Raw genomic sequence first — 20,372 nt, 5'->3', positions numbered from 1 at the left:
GTGTCTTTTTTAAAGACATTTTAAAGGTTGTGTATGTGGTTATTGAAAAATAATCAACACCCATTGAACATTTTTCAACCAATCAGAATAGAGTATTCAACAGACCCATGGTATAAATATAATTAATTTATGTTCCCTGCTAGCTAAATTTTAAATACAAAGGCAAAAATGTACTGGATCCAAACCTCTATTTTCTATATTTAAAGATGATCTAGACAAGTATATGGATATTATACAAAGCTCTATTAATCCTAAAGCAACAACTAGATCTAAGAAACTAGATCTCTCTATTCCTCCTTTATGTGCTTTTAATTTGTATATTTGCGCTATTGTCCTACCCTGGCATTAATTGTAATTTTTTTTTTTATGACTGTATCAGTCATGGGCCTGAGCCTTGTGTTAAGTTAGGCCAATAATAATAAATGGCAGTATTTGTCAATTGACTTTAAGTGTAATTTTAGATAATGTTTTTCAATATTAGCATGCAGAAAACTCACCGGAGGAGATTGTTGAACTTTGCCACTGTAGTGTACACTTGTTTATGGTTAAACAAATATAGTTCCCATTACAAAAAGAAGCTCACAGACAGCTGTCAGAGGTTCAAAGGTCAAGCTTGTGTCTTTAGGGGTTTTCACCTGTCAGGTGGCATAAATATAAGATGCTGTTTTTAAACAAACTACTGACATTGAAATGAAAACATTCATGCACTAAATAGTACATGCTTTTTATATTAAAAACCTTTTTATTGTATATCTGTGCTGTCTTTAGTGAAATTGTAATACTTTTATAATAAACATATCCAGGTCTACAAATCAAAAAATTTTATTTTGCACAAATTCACAGTGAGTGCAAACAGAAGAGCAATTTATATTTTGAGTCAGGTCTCTTCAATGAATTGATCACAATGAATCACAAAGTTTTATCACAAATGAATATATTGCTAAATTTAAAAAGCATAAGTTACAATATATATGAATGTGATTTTTTGAGAGCTCATAGGATGAGAGTAAACACATATACACATACATGTTTAAATCCTCATGCTAAATGAACATTGTCAATTGGAGTCTACACATATTTAGACATTTATCTGTCTTTGTGATGTTGATGGTTTTTGCTCAGCATAAATGTGTGTTTCTTAATAATAAATGATTTATGACCTGGTTTCTTAGATTAATCCAGGATTAGGCCTTGTCTTCAAATTAAGATGAAGATTTCATGATGTAGTAATCTGAAGCATAGCTTATATCTGTAGCATGAAGCTGTTGTTTTCAGAGACGTGTCACAATGATCAACAGTTTATCATCTGGGATGAGACCCTGACTGACTCTGAAAATCCTGTTATTATATTACTCACTGCTTAGAGATCTTGCTATAGAGCTGAAATATTACCTCTTTCTCTGTGTGTTTTCATACCAGCAAGCGTGGTGCATTTAAGCATTTATAATACTCAGACAGTATCCTGGTTTATAATACATGCTGCTTTATAATATGTCTACTTTTACAATGAAGTTTTTCTTTCCATTATGTTGTCTGTATTTGACTGTAATCTTGGTAAATGACTTAAATAGTAAAGTTAAGGTTTTTCTTAATCTATTAAAGTATGTGGTACATCTCCATCTAGTGGTCAGGATATCTCCTGCATGGATTAATCACACTACACATATAGGACATATAAACACATACAACACTGACAAACTAAATTAAATGTGATTTTGTACGCTGTCAAATAAGTATAAACACACCTATGCATATATTTTTATTTTTACAATAAAAAAATTCTCAACAAGTTCTCACTTCTTGACCTCTCTTTCTTAACTATCCAGGAAAATCACATAATGAAGTTTAATGTTGGTATATAGAGAAATTTGGATATCGTCTATTTCTAAAAGACGCCTTTAGATCCAAAGCTATTTAAAGAGGACATTTCACAAGACTTTTTTCAAGATGTAAAATAAATCTGGTGTCCCCAGAGTATACATATGTGAAGTTTTAGCTCAAAATACCCCACAGATCATTTATAATAAGATGTTAAAATTGCCATTTTGTAGGTGTGAGCAAGTATGTGATGTTTTTGGGTGTGTCCTTTAAAATGCAAATGAGCTGATCTCACTAAATGTGAGTGATGTGGTTGGATAGTGCAGATTAAGGGGCAGTATTATTTTAATAAGATCCCCTTCTGACATCACAAGGGGAGCCAAATATCAATGACCTGTTTTTTCACATGCTTGGATAGAATGGTTTATCATAACTAAGTTACTAGGTTGATCTTTTACACATTTTGTAGGTTAATAGAAGCAATGGGGACCCAATTATAGCATTTAAACATGAAAAAAAACAGATTTTCATCACATGTCCCCTTTACGATCATTAGCAACATTCAGTCAAGTAAAGTCTGTCCAAACTTTTTGACAGCTAATGTATAATGCATGATAAAGAGTTAACTGGAAAGACCTTAAAGCAACACTATGTAATTTCCATGTAAAAATGACTTACAGCTCCCCCATGTGGTTGAAAAGCGCAACAGTGCCTGATATCAGACACTCTTCTGCAGGGAGGGGCGGGACTGTGTTTCCTACCCTCCGCCGAGGGTAGAGCAAACAACCCTCCATCAGAGTAGTCTTGTAGCAGCTAGGAGGCTGCTCAGGTTGCAGCAACAGTACAATTTGTCTAGTTAAAAGTTGTTCTATCACTGAAATAATTTTAGAGACATTATTTAAAGGTAAAAAAAACTACATAGTGTTGCTTTAAAAATAAAACAGAGTTTATGTTAGGAAAATCTTGTTGGAGTTAACCGCTGTTATCACAACAATGTACAGATGATTGATTGCCTCAATGTGTCTGTGATCACCACAATCTTAAAATAGCTAATATTTGAAATAGCGCTGGGAATTCCTCCATCTAAAGAGATGTTGTGGTTTCAGTCAGAGAAAGGAAACTCGTTTTATTAAACTTCATGGCCAGAAATAGAAAGATTATATTTCCTTTACCACTTCACAAAGCTGCATTGATTTTATTTGGTTTTCAAATGTTAAGAATTTTTCCCTTTTGGTCTCATTTTGAGAGTAAATATTTATAAAGTGGACGGTGAAAGAAAATTACAAGAATAATGATTAATGTTAAAAAAGTGACACCATTCTGAAACAAAGACAGGAAGGTCATACACTTGAATTTAATCAATTTTTTCAAGGTAAGTGGTTGCAATCAATTTATTTAAGCTACATTTAAACAAAAGTTGTATATTTTATTTTACTTTACTAATCTTTGTAGCTTAAATAAATTGATTGCAACCAATTAAAATTGATTAAATTCAATGAATCATTTTTTTCAGTGATAGCAAGATTTTGACACAATAATTTGGCAATGAAAATTGTTTGTTTTTATAACACACTTTGTAAATGACGAGGTGCTGCTTAACTAAAATCAACAGTATTTAAACTTGATGTAACATGGCAGAAGTTTGCCACATGACTTTAAAAGCAGTTAGTTAACACAACTTGGATTTGCTAATCAATTCAACATATTATTTTAAGTTTTGATCTGTGAATAGTTGACATAACTTATTAAAAAGAGTTTTAAACCATTTTCTTAAGTTAGAGTAGCATAAAAGCATGAGTAGCATGTTTTACAGTGCAGCTTTTGTCTTGGACATACAAATTATTATTTTGAGTTAATTTAGTGTTAAAATGTATAAATGTCTGATCAAACAGAGTTAAAATGTTAAATCCCAGCCCGTCCTCTAGGTGGAGCCTCCAAGTTTAGGAAAACAACACAAGCATGGACACGAGATAAGAGGCTGTTTTATTTCATACATGACAACATTCTTCTTTCCCTAATAATACTGATTGACAGGTTGTCATCTCTTTATATCACTCTTGATCTACTCTTTCCAACAAATAAACTGCATTACAAAAGGACTACAACAATAGTTTTTGAATGTTGAATTGAATGTCATGCTCACTGAGGAAATGTGTTTGTTCCTCTCTTCTGCTTTTATACAAACAGAATAAGTGCCCTTCTTTAGTAGATGTACAGAAAGAACCATTTGCTAACAGCAGTTTTCCTTTTACATGACGTTGTGTTGTTTTTTCAGTCTCTTATGACTGCGGTGATGATGAATTGGACCCGGGCGTCTCTGTACAGGTGAGAAACAATGAGCCCACCTGCAGGTGAAGGTCACGTGATCAAAGGCTCTTCTGTCTAAATATGGGTGCCGGGAATCTGATGCCTGCAGACCGCTGAACCACACAAAAGAGTAAAGATGAGGGTGCGGTGGGGGAATTTCAATACTGTAATCTAGACATGTTTAGTCCTCTGATTTGAAAGTCTATTGTTTTTCTACAGGGGAAAACAGTTTGACATATTTTTATGACAAGTAAATTCAACTTATCCAAGTTAACTTCTTCAGAATGATAGTAGCAGTTTATGTTTAAACACAAAGTATGAGGCCTAAATTATTGTTAAAATATGAATGAAAAAATTCACTGACTTCAGTGAGATGAATTCCAGATGGTTAAAATGTCTGACAGCGAGTGAAGGGGGATAGGTTAACCGTCCTGGAGAAGTTTAGGGAAAACCGCCACAGAAATGGGGTCAGCGTGGACATCAGGGTTTGATTTATGCCTTTTGAGGATTTCAAATATATGCTATGATTTTTTCTGCCCATTCTTTCATTTGTTGTGCACATGGCTGTTATTCCCACATGTCATTTTTCACCAATTGACAATTTGCAGGTTATTGAAAATTATTCTGGTCTTAAAGTAAAAAAATAGCAGGTTCCAGTACAGCTCCACTTAACAGACACATTTAATACCACTGATGTTGTTTTTAGTATAAAGAAAACATACACAGTTTTTGTTCTGTTTATCTTTAACTATACTTTGTCAGTAATTTTGGACTGATTTTAGGTCATATGATGATGATGATGATGATGTTGTGTGAAAACTCTTTAAATGTTGAGTCAACATAACAACAAATGAATAAGTATTAAAAACCCCAAAAATAGTTTGAGTCAAACATGAGAGTTTAGTAACTTACTCTTGTGTTAATTCAGCAGACATTCTAACTCAAAACCAATAAAATTTCTGTTTGAAATGAGCTGTTTTGATCCAATCATCCAGCTTTAAACAATACAACATGATTAGGGAACAAGCACAATTTTTTCCTTTGGTTTTAAATGTCTTTTTGTTATTATCTGTGAATTTGAACATTTCCTGTGCTCCAATAGTGCTTAATCCGTATGTGATTTTATACATATTTCATGAGATTTTTAAAGAATTAAGAACCAGATCCATTGGATTACTGTATTTCAAATGCATTCACCATTTGTTCAAACATGAAATCTGCTTGTGTTTGCCTATAGATGTATGAGAAGAATTAATCTGGACCGATAGATCTTCTCTGTTCGGCTCTCCTTTATGTTTAAAGATGAGGCGTTTTGCACCTCAAAACAGTTTAAACTTATGATTTCAAGACTGATTTATTCTATAGAACTGGCTCATAAATGTCATTTGACAAACCGTTATATTATTTAGAGATGTAAACAATAGCTGTCAGGTGAGCCTCAGGGTCATTGCTGGAGAAAGAAGCCAGATCTTCACCTTTGTCTATATAAACATTATTTTAACTTAAGTGTTTAGTTTTGGCAGACCTGTAGCTGTGAGATGGTGAAGGTGCGAGTCCTTGGATCAAGAGCATACGTTACAGGGACATTTTAAAACCCTGGGGTTTTAAATACACATCTGTAAAAACAGACATGTTATTTTGTGCCTTTTTTACACTATAAAGTAAACTATAAAATAATATTCTGGATTTTAATCTAGTTTTTCTTTGTAGAGCTTTTGTGTATTTTAAACATTGTGAAGATAATTAATCAGTTTGTGCAGTAAAAGCATGTAGGACCGTATGGGTCGAGAACCAGAGATTTGAAGTCCAGGCCAGTTCACTTGAACAACAGCTTACAACACAGGTATGAGGATGAAGAATGCATTTTAACCATTTACTGGATGGCATAAAATGATTTTCAATATTAAATTTACCATGTTGATGCCCTACAGCAGTGGTGTTAAACATACGAAAACAGCCCAATCCGCCCCACATGATGATTTATAGGGGTGGTTTCCCAGACAGAGATTAACTTAAAGGGACAGTAAGTAGGGTTTTAAGTGTTTTATTAATGGAAATCCATGTCTTTATTCATAAATATGTCCTTGTTGGTGTGAAATGACCTCTGCCGGTGATCTGACTTTTCTTTGTAAGCTAAGAATTTATTCTCTTTATTTACATTGAACGGGTAAGTCCAAGGAGGCTTCCATGTCGTTCCGCCGTATTGATAAAATATAATAGCAGAGAGGGACAAAAAGCACTAGCCTACCAAAACGTTTCACATGAACCAGCTGAAACGGACGAGGAGATCAACGATTAGATAACGGCTACCGTAGTTGAAACACGCATTTGGAAGAGCGAGGCGCTACAGAGCACTATTCCTTTGAATGCAAAATACAATTTCACCACTAGATGGGGGTAAATCCTACTTATTGTCCCTTTAAGCCAGGACTAGACCTTAGTTTAATTAGGAAATATAACTAGTTTTAACAAACACGCCTTCCTAAAAACATTACTTGTGTGCAGTTTAAGGGGAAAACAAAGGGCACTGATGTATTTTAAGATATATCAGTGCAAGTGTTTTTCAGTTTGGACAGCTCTTACATTTATTTTAGTCTAGGACTAGTCTAATCCCTGTCCGGGAAACCGTCCCATACAGTTTATTAAATATTAAATTCATATTTTTAAATCCCTTTCAGACACGATGTGGCAGTTGTGAGTGTCTAGTTCATTTTCAATAGAAGAGTGTCAGTTTCACAGGCGGAGCGTAGACCGCACGTGGTGCTTGTGCATCCAAAAATCCTGCCGTTTCCTCCGATATGGCTCTTTGCAGCAGTTCAAGTGACAAGAAAAGTGGCAGCCGCACAACAATTTCACCCAGTGCCAGTCTTAGATGCCACGGGGCATAATTATGATATGGGCCTCCTTACCACATCACTCTCTTGGGTGATGTCACATACTGCATGTTGTCTGAGTACATATCAGTAATGAAATAATCATATTTTTTTAAATTTGCATAAATCTGCATGTTTGCAAATCATAAAAATTTTAGCGTCTTTCTTATATTAAACATAATAATCATTTTGATTTGGTATAATGATATTTAAATTATTTTGAGATCGAGGGGGCCCACTAGTGTTATGGGGGGCCTATGCAATTTGCGTATGAAGGGTCGACACTGATTCCGCCGTTGTCACGTATCGTGTATAAAAAATGTCCATGAATCAGTTTCTGCCTTAAAAAGCCGCGATGGCGACATGCGACGAACTGCAGGTTCAGAAAGGGTTTCTACATTATTAAATGTTGTGGCTGGTCTGGACTCGCACACAGAGGTCTAGAAATGAGAGTAGCACCAAAACTGGTGATGTTAATCCAGTGAATGTAAGGAAGCACGATTTAAAAGCATAATGGCTGTGAAAGAAAAATGACGTCGGAAAATGTAAAGAGCATTACCACCTAGGCGCCGCGATCTGAGGTGTGCACGCCGTCTGCGCCGTCGTCTCTTAAAATTGGGTATAAAGGTGTCATTAGGTCTGTAGGAGACGTTGCGACCGCGCACCATTCACACTCCACTCAAAGCACACACCATAAATCCCCCCAAACTCACCTCGACAACACATGGCTGCAATAAGCCAACAAATTAAGCCATTACAGACACGTTTAAGGTACACAGACATCCGTGTTTAAAGGGCTTTAAGAGTGGCCAGGGATCTCTCACGCACCGCCGCTACAAACCAAACAGCTGGGATGTGGCCTTCTTGGTCACACGGGGCATAGCAAATATGAAATGAGTACAGGCTGTTGACCACACATGTTACTGAGAAAAACACAGGCGAAATGGAGTAAGAAGACCGTGACCAGATGTGTGTGGTCAACATCGCTCTGCCCTTGAAAATCTAAGCGTATGAATTCAAGCAGCTCTTGGCCTCCGATTCTTCTCCGTGAGATAGATCTAGTCTGTTTAAGCCTGACTGCTTTTATTAGAGAGGTACGAGCTGAAATATTTGGCACGGGCAGCGGTTGGCCCAGGGCGAAGTGTTACGTTAGGCCAAATCTACTGATTATGAGCTCCAGAGTCTGTCTTGTGCTGTTCAGGAGGCAAAGCCATAAAAACTCATTAGAGCCGAATACTCCTTCTGCCGCTGTAACGGTGAGCGAGAGCAGAAGAGAGTGAAGTCATAACATTTTATAAACCCTTCCGGGAACTTTTTCAACTAGATCTTTTTTAATGATGAGAACTTTCTTATCTCCGTCCCTGCGAGTTGTCAAGTTTTGAGAGACAGTGTTGCGTGATCCGTTTAATTACGCTTATAGTCATTTTTTCCGTGCTATGGTTACAGATGTTTGTAAAGTTAAATAATGCTAGACATGTTTAAATGCTTGTAAAGTTCAGACATGAGAAGTTTCCACTACATGATGGGAATCTCAAGTGGGATTATTGCATATATAGTGAATGTTTATTTAAACTGAACCCTCTGTGTATAAAGACTCTTAATATATACTCTCATATACAATGTAAATAATTGCAGCACAAAGCCAATTAAAACAAATTGGTTTTGCAAGTCAATTCAACCTATTATTTTAAGTTTTGACATGTGATAACTTAATATAACTTATAAAAACAAGTTGAAACGCACGCACGCACGCACGCACGCACATAATACACAGACACACATTATGAATTGAATAGATAAGGAAAACAGATAAGAAGATAAACTGTGTGTGTTTTTATGGTTATAACATCTTTTCATGTCATTTTGTTGCTTTTCCTATTTGAAATTTTTCATAAATTGTTTTGTGTTACTTAATTCTTTAAATACTGACCTAAAGTTTATTATATGCTGTTCAATGACAGGATCCCATTAAGACAACTTATTCCAGAGATGTCCTGCAGATGTCTCCCTTAAGGGACACTGTGTGTCTGTAAAAATGTCCTGTAACGTTACTGTAAGTTTGACAAAGAGTGGGACAACCAGCCCTGATCTGACACCAGTGTTTTAACATAAATATGATGTTTCCATGACCGTAGCCAGGGTTTGAAAATGAGTGAGGTCCCGGGAGGTTAAAAGTTAACAAATGCTATCCCAGGAGAAAAAAGTACACTTAGTAAATGTACTATTTTGTGCACTTGTAGTTAATATACTAAAAATGTGTCTTTAGTACTTCTTAAGATAAACTAAAGGACATCTTAGTGTACTTAAAGGTGGAGTATGTAAATTTTACCTCACCCCTTGCTTTTGAAACACATAGGGAAGCTATGGTAGCTGCCGCCGGACAAACATGTCATCGACAGAGACAACTTAGTAAAAAAATCGTCTGTTAAGGGCTTCTGTAGAAACATGGTGGCACAAAATGGCAACTTCCATGTTAGGGGACCCTCTTTGTATGTAGATAAATAGGTCTCATTCTAAGGCAATAAACACATAACGGTTAATTATGAAAGGTCTTTGTACACCCCTGATAATATAGTTTTGTTTATTATTTTGCATTTCTGTCAAGAGATCTTTCTAAAAATTACACACTGCACCTTTAACTGTGCTTTTTTGACACACCATTTATTTCAATACACTAACTGTTTATATCAATACTGTTTACATAATACTAATAACTTTGTTTTTAAAACTTTTGTCAAAACATGTTTATTATTATGTTTTTATTGTGCGACTTAGCTATATTTTTTAAGTTACTAAGACTTACATCAAAACAAACCAACTGCAGTTTGATTTATATCAATTGGAATGCACAATCAAAAAAAACACATTTATGAAAAATTAAACAAACTGAGTTGACTTATTTTGGAACCAAACTCATGTCTGCAGTATATGTTTTTTTTTGGGGGGGGGGGGTTATTATATTATTTCCTATTTATTAGATCACAATTTGTAAATACTTTACTGTTAGGGTGGATAATTTCTTTCTTTCCATGCAACAATGCTTATTCTAAAATTATATTAATTGTTTTAATAAGCAATATTAGGAAATATAAACAAGAACTTTGTTTAGGGGTTTTAATATTTTTAGCATGACTTTGTTAAATGATAACTCCTCCACTGAATGAAATAACAGCCTTCTTCCTGGCCAATGTTTGCATATTTGGCCTATTTCATTTAAACCCAGTTGTTTTACATCATTGTAGGCTACCTGTGTTATTTTCTACTGATGTTTAGCGTTGAAAGTGTTTCTTACATACTCTATTACCCATAGACTGTAAAAGATAGCTCTTACCTAATGTAGTACCATGTCAGCAATAACCTGCCCATGCCTGAATGATGTGCCATTTGATTACGTGCTGTCACACGGTGTTGCCAGAAATTAGCACAAAAACAAACAAAATAAGCCATAAAGAAAAAAATAAGTTCAGTCCTTGTCTCAAATGAACCAGAGACATCGCTAACACTAACCTGGACATTTTCACTTTATACATTTCCCAAAGTGTCACATTAAATGCTAAAACATTAAAGAGGATTTTTCACAATCGGATCTGGCAACACTGCGAATACTGCACCCGCGGCCGCCAGCGTCTAACAGCTGCTTCAGCCAATCTCAAACTTAGTTATATACGCGGATGCCAATGTGATTCGTTTTAAATTACTAATTATTCATTCAGAGAACTTGCATTTTATTTCTTAATATCAAAAATTGCCTGAGGTCCGGACCTTTCTGGCCTGACGGCTATGGCTGTTTCTTCTCCAGCATCTCTACCTGCGCCTAGAGAGGCGGGGCGAGCATCAAGCTCCTCCCCTCGCTCGCGCTGACGCCTCCCCCGGCTGCGTCAAACTTTTTGTCAGTCGCATCAGCAGAGGCAACACAGACAGTGCGTGAGCTCGCACCCTGAAAGATGTATCTGAAAAGCGCGTTCGTGTTGAGCCTCTGGATTATACTAAGCGCGACTGTAGACGCGAGGAAACCCGACGATCACTTCAGCGAAAGCGTTTACCGCGCGAGGTGCGCGTCGCGATGCCTCAGCCTGCACATCACGCGCATCTCTGCTGTGTTTAAACAGGTATGCGTTTATTTTCACTTTCTAATCCGTTTGCTAGGTCAAATTGTTCATTCATTATTCATTCACTACATATTATAGGCTAGTTATTACTTCTACTTAATTGTTAAATGTAAAATTGATTGAAGATGAATTGTTGTGTCTATTTCCTGTAGATTTGACACTTATGTTTATGTTCATCACTGTTTTTTATTAAATGAAGCAGTTTGTTCATCTCGTCTGGTTTGGTTAGTGCAGAAACATGAATGCTGAATGTTCATCTTTGAAAGCTTAAAACTGTTTCTGTGTCAGCGCTTGTTAAAGAAGATAAATAGACTGAGATCATTTACTGCATTGATAATCTAATGCATCAAAGACCATGAACAGGTGTTATATAAAGAAAACATTAGTACTATTATTATATTTTTCATAATAATCTCCAGAGAGGAGAAATGTCTTATGTTGGATCTTATCCCTGAATCTGTTATCATTTTTTGGGAAAGATGTTTTTCATATGGAGCTTATTTCAGGAATGTGTTTATTCTCAAGAGTTGTTGTGTTTAGATTCTCAGTAGTTTCGTTACTATGATACAAACATGTTTTATCTTAACACAATTCTTCTGCTGTAAAAAATCATGACAACATTTTAATTTAAATGAGCATAAATCAAAGTAAGTATGACAGGAATGCTATAAATAATGGAATTAAATGTTTTTGGCAGTACAGTAATGACAAGCAGATTTTTTGCAGTAAAGTCTTGAAAATGCTGGGGCAAAATAATGTATTGCTCAAAGGGATAATCACCCCAAAATTTAAATTCTGCCATCATTTTCTCATCCTCATATTTTTCTAAACCTGTTTAAATTTCTTTTATCTGACAAACACGAAAGAAGATATTTTGAATAATGATGGTAAGCACACAGCTGACTGTAACCATTGACTTCCATAGTAGGATAAACAAATATTATGGAAGCATTGTGATAAATGATGAAGAAGATATTTTGATAAACGTTGATGATGATATTTTGAGAAAATGATGGTAAGCACACAGCTGCCGTAACCATTGATTGAATTACATCATATTTGTTTTCCCTACTATGGCAGTCAATGGTTACAATCATATGTGCGCTTATCTTCATTTATTAAAATATAAAATATCTTCTTCATCATTTATAACAATACTTTCATGATATTTGTTTTTTCCTTCTAAGGAAGTCAATGGTTATTTTACTGTGTGCTTACCATCATTTATCAAAATGTCTTCATCATCGTTTATCACGATACTTCCATAATATTTGTTTTCCCTACTATGGAAGTCAATGGTTACCATCAGCTGTGTGCTTACCATCATTTATTAAAATATCTTCTTTTGTGTTCATCAGAATAAATGAACTCCTACAGGTTTACAACAACATGAGAATGAGAAAATAATGGCAGAATATTCATTTTTTGGGTGAACTATCCCTTTAAAATGGCTAAAAATTGTTTATTTTAATCTAACGTTGACATGTTTCTGACAGGTTTGCTTTTGAAATCCAAGCTAATCCTTGAATCCCCCACATAGAAATGCGTTTCTAGAAGCGCACGATTCTATATGTATCTGTTTGAAAAGAAATGCAGCCTTTGGCAAACATAAAGTGGAGCGAGAGTCGATATAGGGGAGGTCTGAACATCAAAAGAGAAATATGGAGAAGCTCTCTTTCTGAATCTCCATGGCTTTTGTCTCTAGAGGAAGTGCCGTGACAGGCTGAGCTTGATAAAGAGCTGGTCGAGCTGGCCGAGAAGCTCCAGGAATAGTAAGCGATTGTTGCGAGAGCTCCATAAAGACTGTCCAGAGGCCGTGTGTGTGTGTGTGTGCGTGCGTGTGTGTGTTCATGCTTCTTTCATGTGAAGATGGGAGGTCTGGTCAGCTGCAAAAACATCCACCCCCCAGCCTAAACTAGCCGGTTGACCAAATGCTAGTGTCACACTCCACAATGAACCTCTTACACCGGGTCAGTTCCTGCTGGAGGTGAATACATTCCTATATAAAGGGATTTCATAGACACAAGTGTTGTTTGTGTTGACCGAAGCAGTCGAACGAGACTTTAAATGTACAGTCGGGTCTAAGTGGGATTTTATTTAGCTTTAAACCATCTTTACTTGGCTGGTCACTTCAGGTTCAAAGTCCACTGTTTGCTTTGTCAAGGAATTTTTGAATGTGTTTTATATATATGCTTATCTTTAGAAACCATAATCAACGCTGACTTTAAACCATCAATAATTTATTGTAAGGTCATTTGTGAAATTTGTGTTTGTTAACGGCATTGTATTGAAGATTAAATTTCTAGTTTTCATTGAAATAGATCTATGAATGCATGTCAGATCAAGTTGGTATAAGATAGATCATCTGGTTTTGTTAAAGGTGCCATAGAATATAAAACTGTATTTATGTATTTATAGATGAATAATAAGAGTTCATGGTAATGAGATATCATGAGCCCCAAACACAATTGTTTCCTCTATGTTATGTAAATGTCTTGGATAAAAAAGACAGCTGGAAACAGACCAATTTTAACATAACACCAACTATGACGTCACAGTCCAGATGTTTAAAAAAACTTAAATTAATTACATTGTTATTACAATGCTAAAAATAAAGTTGTGACTGTTGAGTTAGCGCTATATGTTAGGTAATGCTATATGCTAGTTAATGATATATGCTAGTGTTTAGTTCTACTATTGACGTTACAGTTACGATTTGGAGGTCCATTCTGAAAAAAGAAAACAAGCTTACCACTCAAAAACGTCCATTAACAATCTCCAAACAATTGATTATTCCTTAAAATCTGTATCAGATGAACTCAAACATAAGATCTGTTCTCACACACACACAGAGCTACTGAAGGAGCTGCTCTGAGAAACAGCCAATCAGAGCAGAGCTCAACATTATTATTCATGACCCTTGATGTAAAACCAGATTTACAAGATAAACCGTCTCTGGATCTTTTATGCACTTAGTAAAGCCACAAACCTTCCATGTAGATATCAGAGAACAATTACACAGATTATTACAATGCATTCTTTGGCACCTTTAATTTTGCTCAACTGTGTGTTATCATTAAAGCCAAGAAATTTTCGTGTAGGCAACTTATAAAGTTTATGTCCAAAATTGTGTGTCGAGAGAGGTTATCAAAACACACGGTTTACTGTCCAGTGAAATTACATGTGACATCTTTCTGGAGTTTTAATTTTCTTATTTAATGTCTAAATAGCATCAAAGAGGTATTTCTCTCCCCCATCCCATAATAGTCTGAATGGAAACACCCAGCTGTAAATTTAACGTCTGCGTTTGCACTGAAAGAGTGCCTGTGTTCGGCCGTGTGCTCTTGGAAAGCGTCTGCTGTGTGTGGAATTATTTATGTGTGAATGTATTAAGCCAAAGGTGTGTCAGAGAGGTCCTGCTAGTGCGTTTGACATCGTAAAAGTTATGATGTTTTAAATTAAACCCGTCGTTCTCTGCATTTGGCTCTTATAGTTAATGTGCTGAGCCCGAGGGACGCGTGTTCTGATCCAAAGGAAAGACAAACATTGGAAAGCGGTTTTGCCATGTCCCTTTGTCACGGGCCTTTGATATGAAATAACTTGGAAGTGGAATTGAACCGCACCAGCAGCTTGTGTGTGTGTATGTTTGTGTGTGCGCGCGTGTGTGCATGTGTGTGCGTTTGTGCATGTGCGTGTCTGTGGTTTCTCAGTTATGACAAACATGAACGGAGTCTTGTGCTGATTGAAATACACTGAGACTTGATAATTGCTGTAATCAGATCATCTGTATCTGCTGGTACTGTCATGTACCCCATGAAACATTTTCTTAGTTTTAAAAGAAAGTTGCGCATGTTTGTGATGATGCTAATTGTGACAGAAAATAATTTACACTTTAATATAAAAAGAAAGCGAAGCATGGCGATATAGTAATGCACTTACAATGACTGGACTTCTCCATAAAAAATGTCTATAGAAATGACAACTTACTGTAGATTTACATTTATGTTATACCACGGGCTGTTGAATGCTTGATTCTGATTGGCTGAGAAATGTTCCATGGGTGTTGATTATTTTTCAATAATCGCACACCTAACCTTTAAAATGTCTTAATAATAGGCACTGGAGCAATATATTTGGTAACCGTGGTATTAGTGGAATAATTGACTCCTTTGAATTAAAAAAAAATAATGCATTGTTTTTTTAATTATTTTCTTATAATTCAACGGCCTGTTGTCAATTATTCCTTACTTATTTACCAGCAACAGTTTGTTCAAAGATAAATAAACAAGTCTTTATCTTTACTGAATAAAACTATAAAATAACAGCATCATGTCAAGCATTCTGGAGACCAAAATCTAAAGAAAAAACAGAAAAAAAAACAAAATAGCTGGAAGACGTGTGTTAGTATTTATTTTGTCTATGTAGACGGCTATAAAAAGCCATTTGTTAGTCTGATTATAAAAGGTTTACTTACAAATGCCAAAGTGTAAACACTGTGGCTCTGTGGTGCCGTTAAAACATTACTGTGTCTGTCAAAGCGTCTAAACTCAAAACCAGTACTGAGATATTGTCTGAAGCGATCATGACACTGGATTATTACTTCAGAAAACACATTTAAGGTCAAATAATAGACAGGTTTTCTCTGAATCATTCCTTTAATGCAGAGGTTTTCAAACTGTGGGTTGGGACTCAGTTGTGGGTCGCACATTGGGATGAGGAGGGTCGTGCAAAGTCGCTTTGCTTTTTAGGTGAATGACACAAAAAACTGTTTAGTCCTTGCAATGACAATGATTTTGATACCATAAATATAGATATTTCGATTTTTCAATAAAACTTACGTTTTTATTAATAAAATGACAATGGAAATAAAAACAACTCAATTATTAAAAAAGGTCAAATGTGTATTTTTCTCATATTTCCATTTAAAATATGTTGGATGTGTGCTGGGATAGATTATATTTGTTATTATAGAGTTATTTGAGTGTGTCGCAAAATGAAAAGTTTGTGAACCACTGCTTTATGGTCTTTATTCAAAAATATGAGCTTTACTTTTGTGCTTTTATTATTTGGTAGAAGTCTATTATTTTTCTCTGTTAATTAAAATGATGTCACACACTTCATTGTTAGATGCTTGAAAAATAACCATCTGACAACTGTGCATTCACATTCATGTCATTTGGTGATCTTTTATAATGTATGAGTTCACGGGAATGACAAACTGTGTTATTTCTGCACCTTTGTCTTGTATAATAATGGTTGGGTTGTTTGAATGTTGGGTGTGTTATGAGACTTATCTTAACTACTGAGCAATACTAACTCTTTAAACAAGGAGTCTATCTGCCTGCGTCCCCTAAAATCCGTCTACAGCTTTGGTATCCCAGTTTTTTCATTGACCGTGACACTTTACAGCCGCTTTATCTCAGGAATGTGGCAGCTGTAGATGTTTTGCACCTTCTGTACGGTTGATAAGAAGTCTTTCCCTACTCAAAAATCCAGTTAAGACCAGGATAAGAAGTTAGCTGGGTTTAGCTGGTTTAAGGTGTTAGTAGCTGATTTAAGATGGTTCTCCCAGCCTGGCAAAGCTGGTGGTCAGCTTGTCTTCTAGCCAGAGCAGCTAAGTCCAGGTTGACCAGTTAGGTAACCAAAACACAGCTAAACCAGCTAAAACTAATTTGTGCTGATATTTAAGGAGTGTTATGATCATCAAACACCAAAAGCATTGAGCGCTTCAGTATCAAAAGAGAATTGGAAAGATTGAAAATAATGGACGATGCTCTTGTGTCTGTGATGTCTACCTAATGTAAGATGTATGAAACAACCTTAAACAAACAAGGAGATCTCTGAAACATAAGTTATCATAGTTTGTGAAGCGTTCGGACCTCAGTGTTGTGTTAAACATTTCCACCAAAGCTTGCAGTTTAAATATAAGACAGAGAAATGAAACTTTGAAGAAAGAAAGACATCACCTGGGCCAAAAGCACAGCTTACAGATATTACTGTAACTGATTTTACAAATGTGTAGTACCTTTTTCTATATATTTTACATCTGCTCCTCATGTGTAAGGGTTAGGGGTTAGGTTAGTCTGAGAGTATAGAGTTGATCTATAATGGACTCACTAGCTGGGCTTCCATCAAAACATCTTTTCAAAATTCGCAAAAAAAAAGAAAAACGGAGAAATGCGAATTAGCTGCGTTTCCATCAAGTTATTCAAGCCAATGACGCTGGTATTGGTAACCTAGTAACCAACAGTAAATAAAACAAGGAAAGCTTAGGAAATGGAGACAAGACTGCATTTAGTTATGATTAGGCAAGTTATAAACTTGCAGCTTGTAATTACTAAACTAAATGCTGTGCACAGAAGAAGGAATGCAACATTTTTGATGCAGTCACTAACGTAATACTCTCGTAATGCAAGGGCATTGCGACGACATCAAGCCCCATATATGATAAAGACAATGTCACCTGAAACAGTTAGATGATCAGCCACGTGGGTTTAATGTTCGCTACGTCAGCAAATACGTTTCCATCTCACATGATTCGCATTTACTCTTTTTGCATAAATCAAAAACCACCTCAAGCCAGCGTAAAACCATCGTAAAACCATCAAGGGTTTTTTATTCAAAATTCGCCATTTCCATCGCTCGTTTCTTATGCGATACTTCAAAATGCGCATAAAATCAGTGTGATGGATACCCTGCTACTGAGTTCAGTGATGGTGATGATGATGATGATGAGGAGGAGGAACAGCAGCAGTCTTCTGTGGGGATGCTGACAGGGTCATGAAATGACTTTGTGTGATGTTGCTTTAGGCAGAAATGTTTATGCAATTTGGCAATGAAGGCTGTGCTGTATTATAAATATAATCATGACTAAATCATTTCATTTCATATAATATAATCACTTCTTAATTATTTTTACTTTAGTGATATGTAAACAAGTTGGTAAAGATGTGTGTAACATCATAGCTATAAAAGGGAAGTCATTTTATTTTTATGATTTTTTTTATTTGAAACATCAGGAATTGGGCACAAAGTAAACAGGTTCAATGTAGGTTTCATGTTTAAAAAGAACACGTCTGCACCATGTCCACTACATTTCTAGTACAAAATGAAGTGTGAGATTATGGTGGTTAAATGTTAAAGTTTTGAAATAAGTTTTAGTTAAGAGTGTTATATATATAAACCCATAACCAGACCATTCAAATCTCCTGGCTTTGCTTTTAAGAATGATTTTGTGTTTGAATTAGAAACTGTGTGTGCTGTCTTGTCTTCCTCTCTTTGACCATTAACATTGACATCAAATGTACAACACCCTGTGGTACTGCATGGCAAATGAAGTCCTTTAATGATACGTTTTTTCCCAAGGTTTCGCTGGGAATTTCCACTGGATAACATTGTTCCAGAACCCTTTGAACTTGACATTGAACTTAAGCAGACTTTTGGTCTTTCCTAGACCCGTAAAGTTTAGCCGTTCAAATACTCCAAAATGTCTTGGAAATCGAAACAAAGGTCCATTTTATATTTCTTAATTTGAAACGGTTGTTAATGGAGTATTTGGATGGGTCCTTAAAGCATCTTTCTCTACTAAAAGCAGTCTGTCAGTTCTCATTGTGATGTTTGCACACAAATGAAGGCCAAAACTGTAACTCGTGGGCTCTGTGCTTAAACCTAGTAAGCTGTCTACATATGGCACTCTTCCATTACATAGTACCCCACGGGTCGGGTCAGCTCCGCTCTGGTTACTTTTGGAGGCTTTTCCACTGGGTACAGTATGTAGTACCCAATGTTTTTTTAGTACCAGTTGAGCTGATGTGTTATGAGGTGAAAACACTGTAGATCACTGATTGGTCTGAGAGAATAGTCACTGCCAGCGTCATCACAAGATTAGCTTTACCTTCGTGCGTGCACTCGAGCAAACCTGTTGTCATATCTGCTTTTTTGTAAGCATAGACTGTAAAAAAAGATGGATGATGCGACGTCGCCTCCCTCCATTGTAATGAATTGAAGCCAAAAATGTTTGACCATGGTCGCCGCCATGTTACGTAAAAACGTCAGTTTGACGCCAAGGCATGCGCAGAAGGAATCGTCCGTGGAGCCAGAGGTGGAGACACGGTATCAAACTTCCGCCCAAACACGACCAATTCAACTATCAAGCCAATCATAACAACATGCCCCGTTTCTATAGCATCAAATTACTAGCTAAAATGAAACTTATCACAAAAATGAACACTTGAAAATATATCAGCTTGATATCAACTATTTTAAAGGACCAAAACTATCTTTCGGAAACTTTTATTGGAAGTGTAAATAGTTTTTTTTTGCAGAGTCCCATTCGTTTGAATGGAGAGGGTGGGGTTTATGACTTGTGCTGCAGGCAGCCACCAGGGGGCGATCAAAGAGCCAGCGGCTTCACTTTTCAAGACTTATGAGGCACAGCTGGCACACCCAGTTGTAAGTTCCCTTTAGCAGTGAAATACATTCACAATCTGACAATCAGAAACACCATACCAGTGTTTTTCAGACTTGCATTTTGCGGCGGCACATCCACGAGGCACACATCCACATGTATGCACGGCATTTTTGTGACTTAAAGGCGGAGTCCACGATGTTTGAAAAACGCTTTGGGAAAGGAGACGGGTTGACTACCAAAACACACTTATAGCCAATCAGCAGTAAGGAGCGTGTCTACTTACCGACATCCTTGCTGGGTTGCGTATGTGTGGGGCGGGTCTATCAACAGAAGGTCCAGATTCTATTGGGGTAGGGGCGTGTTTGTTTAGGTGATTTCAAATATCAACATTGGCTTTCAAACATCGTGGACTCCGCCTTTAAATGAGGCTCAGCGGAGTTTGTCGACTGATGCCATGGATGTTTGTACAGAAACTGTCAGAGGTAGTGATTAATGCGATGTGCAAACATCTATTTGTGGTGGTCAATTTTGTTTTTGTGGCAGACTGACAAATAAATGAATGAATGTATGGGAAACATTGCATTACAAGATGCTCGCTCCCACATTTGTATGATATGCAAATATAACGACGCGCCTAAATCCCTCCCACTCTGAAGTGGTACTAAACTCAATGGAAGAGCTAATTGAGCCAAAGTAAAGTGAGCTGACATGACCTGAGCCATGGAAAAGCGACAATAGGCAACGCCAAACAGTGTTGATAAAGTTCAGTGTAAATAGTAAAGAAGACTATTTTACCTTGTATTTGAGTGTATTGGGCCAATCTATGTTTCTGTGTACTTCAGATTAACCATCATT

The 20,372-nt window shown here is 36.3% G+C and overlaps 1 protein-coding gene across 1 annotated transcript in view; it reads left to right on the top strand.

The window, feature by feature from the left end:
• The first annotated feature begins 10,878 nt into the window (after window positions 1–10,878).
• LOC129451983 (anosmin-1) overlaps window positions 10,879–20,372 on the top strand; it is a 52,808-nt gene continuing 43,314 nt past the window's right edge. The window contains exon 1 of the mRNA XM_073854731.1: window positions 10,879–11,107. Within this exon, the coding sequence (XP_073710832.1) occupies window positions 10,943–11,107 (165 nt within the window). The 5' untranslated portion in view covers window positions 10,879–10,942. The remainder of the gene's footprint in view (window positions 11,108–20,372) is intronic.

This window comes from Misgurnus anguillicaudatus, chromosome 17, assembly GCF_027580225.2.
Source record: "Misgurnus anguillicaudatus chromosome 17, ASM2758022v2, whole genome shotgun sequence".
In the NCBI taxonomy this organism is placed as follows: Eukaryota; Metazoa; Chordata; class Actinopteri; order Cypriniformes; family Cobitidae; genus Misgurnus; species Misgurnus anguillicaudatus.
This window is presented reverse-complemented; position numbering and strand designations above follow the sequence as displayed.